This window comes from Piliocolobus tephrosceles, chromosome 2 (genome assembly GCF_002776525.5).
Source record: "Piliocolobus tephrosceles isolate RC106 chromosome 2, ASM277652v3, whole genome shotgun sequence".
Taxonomy (NCBI): Eukaryota; Metazoa; Chordata; class Mammalia; order Primates; family Cercopithecidae; genus Piliocolobus; species Piliocolobus tephrosceles.
In genome coordinates this window covers 101289189-101295188 of record NC_045435.1, presented here as the reverse complement: position 1 = coordinate 101295188, position 6000 = coordinate 101289189, and the positions used below count along the sequence as shown (strand labels likewise).

The window sequence follows — 6000 nt, the reverse complement described above, 5'->3', positions numbered from 1 at the left end:
AGAAAGAAAGAAAGAAAGAAAGAAAGAAAGAAAGAAAAGAAAGAAAGAGAAAGAAAGAAAGAGAAAGAAGAAGGGAGGGAAGGAAGGAAGGACAGGAGGAAGGACGGAAAGAAGGACGGAAGGAAGGAAAAAAAAGAGAGAAAGAAATAGAAAGAAAGAAAAGAAAGAAAGACAGACAAAGGTTACATCTGAAGTGATCAAAGAACAGTCAATCCTTGTGTAGTAGATACATATTTTGTATTAGGTTCTGTTAGCATCCCTTCTTAAACATTAACTTGTAATAGCAGGTACCTTTAGAGTATAGCTTCTGGTTTTCCTAGATCCCCTTCCAAGTAATGTCAAACATTCAGCTTTCTTAACCTAGTGATTGTCAAGTTATTGATAGTAAGTCATATGTTATATTCATTTCACAAAGTGATTGTTTTCAAGAGTCTGTGAACATATCTTTCTAGTCTAGACGATTTTTTTCATAATATTGACTGGGATCCCTAACAGAAGGAGGAGAGTCAAAGTTTAAAGGGTGGAAGTGCTGAGCTCTAAATAGATATGATCTCTTCTGCCTGAACCTTTCCCTTGAGTTATCTCCCTCCCTAGCCTTTTAATGTTGCCCAAGGCTTAAACAAATAAGTGGTAAGTGGCTTTAGAGGAAAGAAGGTGGAGAATAGGACAAGTATTTTTAGGTAGGATGAAAGTTTAGAAACTAGAGCTTTGTGATATATTTGATATGTATTTTGCATTCCTGGAAAATAGTATGACCAATGAGGCTACAGCTAAAAGTGGAATAATTTACAAATCCCCCTCCTAAGCTAGGAGAAACTTCTCCCAGCCTCAGAAGTGATCCTTCCTTGATAAAATTCTGATTATAAAGCTAAAAATGTCATGTGATAAGTCTTAATTGGGATCACATCCACAAAGTAGGGAAGGTAAATTTTGGGTCAGGTTTTGTAGAATGGGTTTAAATGAGTACCGAGGTTGAATTTTGATTATCAAACAAGAAGGAAAGGGAAAGACGTGTGAAGAAAGAGAAGCAATCAACCAGGACACCAAGAGACAGAAAGAAGTACTGGATTCCTTTCCTTGTGGAAGGGTCATTCATGCAGAGGGCAGGGAAGAGAGCTGCGGTTGCTGCAGTTAATTCTGTCCTTGGTTGACCTAGTAGGGCCAGGAGGATGTGTGACTAAAATGAAATGCTGCAGAGACAAATTATCATCTTTCCAAAGAGGATACATTTCAAAACACAATGGGGAGATTATTTTAAGCAGACAAACAAGCAAAGACCCTCTTCTTTCTTTCCTTCATTTTACTTCACTGAGACGATCATCACTTCCAGTATGCTACATCCTCCTAAATGGAAGGAAGGGTCAAAAGCTTTTAAACTTAGATCACTAAGACACTGGGTTTGAGACACAGAATGTTCTGTAGGTGAGTATGGCCTTTTGCCCTCTTGAAGTGAATTAGGCTGTGTGTTGCAGGTAAGAGGGTTTTCCAGCAGGGTACCTGAGGTCACTGAAAGTAGAAATGTGTCCTAATAAGATGGTGTTGTGAGAAGCTTTATTTTTACTTCCTTTCTTTTGCTTCTTTCTCTTTCTTCCTGTCTTTTTCTCACCTCACCCTTCTGACTCTCCTACCTGCATATGCAGTTTTCAGCATTGCCCTGCTAGTGCCCAACTCTTTAGGCTGAAGATACTTGAATAGTATTTACCTCTACATGGAAAACAATAGTGAGACTGTGTTCCTGGCCCATTACACCATGCTCTTGGGCATTGTGCAGTGTTATGTTTGCAGCCATCTGTGCCATGTGTTGCTTGGCCAATGAATCCCATTCAGGACCGTCTGGAAGATATACGAGGGCATGATTAGATTTTAGTACATCTCTCTGGATACTGATTTCTGTGCTTACAGCTTCTTTTGAAGTTAATAAAAACCACATACAGAAGGGGAAGTACAAGATAAGAATGCTATATTCTTTTTGCATCCAATTTTTTTGTTAATCTTTTAAGAAAACTCAACCTGACTGTTCCTAATGGAATTCAGTGCCAAGGGGAAGAAAAGGTAGCAATTAGAAGTGATTATAGAGCTGTTATTTATAGCTACTAAGAAACCTTGTCATAGTACAGGGCTGATGGAATGATTGCTCCTCGTTCGTCAGTCAAGAGAAATAAAAGGTGCGTAACATCACTGTTAGACTGTTTCTATGTGGAACAAGTTAAAACATAGTTGAATAGGAGGCTGAGCACCTTCAAAAATGTTTATGTTGGTATACTTAAGCATATTACATTATACCTGCCGTATTTATTAGTTCTCTGTAATGATAATCAATCATTTGTTTGTAGCTGCCAGACACTTGGGTTCACCAAGCTTTCCTAAGAGACATATAACTGGAACTTGAAGAAAATTATTAAAAATCAAGATAAGCATTCTTTGTAGCCTAGAAAATGATAGGAGAGTAATAGAAATAGCTTTGTGGCATTTGACAGGCACATCAGGGCAGGGGGAAGTGAAGATTAATTATACTTCTTCATAACCTGCTATTGTTATAAGATCATCATCATCTTCATATGATCAGTGCCGTACGCCATGACCTCTAAATTCTTTCATCACTTAGAGCAGCTGAAGAGATAGGCATGGGTTGGTAGCTGGCTGAAGACTTTAACTGATGTCTTACAGATACTCTGCTAACTTCTCTAGAAAGTTTCAAAGGAAGGCGTGTATACCCATAAGCGATAAGACATAGATTACATATAGTAATTTTTCTTCTCATCCTGAGAACAAAACTGTGAAGTAGAGTTACTATGATCATTCCTTCTTTTATGAGATAATGGTGTTAACATAGGAATTCCCAATGTGCTTGTCTAAACAGAAGTTAAAAAGCTAAAAGGGAGGCAGTCTTGTACAGAGTGTAGAGGGCCTGGACTTTCAAATTAGGCAGACTGAGTTTGAATCCCAGCTCTGTCACTTAATAGTTGTATGATCTAGTTGTGATTAGGACAAGTTATTTTCTCACTCTGAGCCTTACTTATAAAAATGGAAAAGGTAATATTTATCTTACAGTAGTTTGGGGCAGATTAAGTAAGACAAATAAACATGGAAATGTCCTTGAAAAATAGAAGAGGTTCTTTCACGTTAGTTTCCTTCCTCCTCTCAAGGCCTCTGTACATGTCATTTGAAGGCTTTTTTAGTTAAGAAGGTTGAGGTGAAGTTAAAAAGCATTTGTTAAAGACTTGATGTGAACCTCTAGGCCTTGAGGTAGAGAGAATAGAACTTGAAGACCGTTCCCTTCAAGGAGCCTATAATCTATATGCGGAGAGAAAAACTGCATATAAAGAACTAGTGGCTGTTGTATATCACAGGAATTTAGAGAACAGAAAGATCTTTTTGGAGGGGAATAATTGGGAAAGGTTTTCATGGATGATGTCGGAATTGATGCAAATATAGGCTACATGGATATATAATACATTGTATAGGCTGGACGCAGTAGCTCACGCCTGTAATCCCCGCACTTTGGGAGGCCGAGACGCATGGATCACTTGAGTACAGGAGTTTGAGAGCAGTCTGGACAACAATGACAAAACCCCGTCTCTACTAAAAATAAAAAAATCAGTGGCCGGGAGCGGTGACTGAAGCCTGTAATCCCAGCACTTCGGGAGACTGAGGCGGGCAGATCACCTGATGTCAGGAGTTCAAGACCAGCCTGACCAATATGGTGAAACCCTGTCTCTACTAAAAATACAAAAATTAGTAGGCGTGGTGGCAAGCGCATGTAATCCCAGCTACTCGGGAGGCTGAGACAGGAGAATTGCTTGAACCCGGGAGGTGGAGGTTGTGGGGGGCTAAGATTATGCCACTTCACTCCAGCCTGGGTGAGAGAGCGAGACTCCGTCTCAAAAAAATAAAAAATAAAAAAAATTAGCCTGGCGTGGTGGTGCACACCTGTAATCCCAGCTACTTTAGGAGGCAGGAGAATCACTTGAGCCTGGAAGGCGGAGATTGCACCACTGCACCCCAGCCTGGATGACATAGCGAGACTTTGTCTGGGAAAAAAAAAAAAAAAAAAAAGTTGTATATTGTTTTTCATATCCTTTTGTGATTCGTAAGCATGATTGGGTGTTCACACTCGCAGGTGAAATGTGCCTCCTTCCAACCTTGTTACAACGTTAGCACATTACCTGTCTGACATAAAAAAAAGAGAAATGTTTTTCAAAGATTATGTAAGATGGAAAATTGAGTCATCTTTGAGTCCTCAGTCTAGTTATTTTTAATTTGAGTAATTTAAAATTCAGCAAATAATATTAAAAATAGAAGTATTTTGTCTGAATTATCTCTCTGTACACTCATAAAACCCTCTAAAACTATAAAAGGAAGAAATTTTAAATTATTCCTTTTTTCTTTTTTTTTTTTTTTTTCTGAGACAGAGTCTCACTCTGTTACCCAGGATGGAGTGCAGTGGCACAATCTTTGCTCACTGGAACCTCCTTCTCCCAGGCTCAAGCGATTCTCCTGCCTCAGCCTCCCAAGTAGCTGGGATTACAGGCGTGTACCACTACGCCCAGCTAATTTTTGTGTTTTTAGTAGAGACGTGGTTTCACCATGTTGGCCAGGCTGGTCTCGAACTCCTGACCTTGGTGATCCACCTGCCTCAGCCTCCCAAAGTGCTGGGATTACAAACATGAGCCACCGACCTGGCCAAATTGTTACTATTTTTTATTTTTGAGATGGAGTCTCACTCTGTTTCTCAGGCTGGAGTACAGTGGCGCGATCTTGGCTCACTGCATCCTCTGCCTCCCGGGTTCAAGCAGTTCTCTGCCTCAGTCTCCTGAGTAGCTGGGACTACAGGTATGCACCACCGTGTCCGGCTAATCTTTTTGTATATTTAGTAGAGATGGGGTTTCACCATCTTGGCCAGGCTGGTCTTGAACTCCTGACCTTGTGATCCACCTGCCTTGGCCTCCCAAATGATTCTTAATGATCTAAAACAACACAGTATCCAGCCTGCACAAACCTTAGAAAAGTATGCTCTTTGTCCTGGAATGGAAGGGTCCCACAGAAAAGGCACCAGACACAGCACAGCATATAGATATCCAGAGTGAGCAAAACAAACAAAAATTGTCTATGTACATCATAGAGAAACCTGTAGACTAGAGAAGGTTCAATGCTAATTTAAGAATCAGAAACTATTATCTATACACATTTAAAAATAATTTGGGTAAAGAATTGGTTTTGATTAACTCTTCTTTAAATATACATATGTATGCATGTATGTGTGTACTGATGTACATGTTTGTGTTTTCTTGGAAGGGGTGTTTGTACTCAGGCCCCATGTTATTGTATTATCATGGAATACTGTGCCCATGGACAACTCTACGAGGTCTTGCGAGCTGGCAGGAAGATCACGCCTCGATTGCTAGTAGATTGGTCCACAGGAATTGCAAGTGGAATGAATTATTTGCACCTCCATAAAATTATTCATCGTGATCTGAAATCACCTAAGTGAGTTCTGGAGCTAATGTTTCAGCTATTTTGTTTTGTTCTTTTGAAATATAGAATATTTATTAACCTCAGTTGACGTTTTCAGACATCATACTTTTAGTTCAGTTTCAATCAGCACAGTGGGTAATTCTGTTTGTGCATCTCTTGGGTTATTGGTGACCTACCTGCTTACCTGTATGGCAGATATCTCCAGGTACCTGAAACCACTTTTCCCTCTTGTTGCTTTTAAATCATACAACTGTGAAACAAAATTCATTATGATCTGAAGTATTCACCTTCTGTCATCTCAGATAGTTAATGCCAGACCTTCCCATTTGAAGCCTTGGTTTGTTGTTTTCCACGTGTTCAAAAAACTTTTTAAACTGAGTTTCAGAAATGTATACAACAGGATAAAATGGATAAATAAGAAACAGGCTAGCTGGGTGGAGTGGCTCACGCCTGTAATCCTAGCACTTTGGGAGGCCAAGGTGGGTGGATCACTTGAGGTCAGGAGTTCGAGACCAGCCTGACCAA

At 39.8% G+C, this 6000-nt stretch overlaps 1 protein-coding gene and 1 non-coding gene across 2 annotated transcripts in view; both read left to right on the top strand.

Moving 5' to 3' along the window:
• The window catches only part of MAP3K13 (mitogen-activated protein kinase kinase kinase 13), a 106429-nt gene that overhangs the window by 67506 nt on the left and 32923 nt on the right, over window positions 1-6000 (top strand). The window contains exon 4 of the mRNA XM_026454888.2: window positions 5296-5487. Within this exon, the coding sequence (XP_026310673.1) occupies window positions 5296-5487 (192 nt within the window). The remainder of the gene's footprint in view (window positions 1-5295; window positions 5488-6000) is intronic.
• LOC111523244 lies at window positions 4076-4176 on the top strand. The gene has a single exon (XR_002725475.1). It is a non-coding gene; the product is annotated as a small nucleolar RNA U13 (small nucleolar RNA).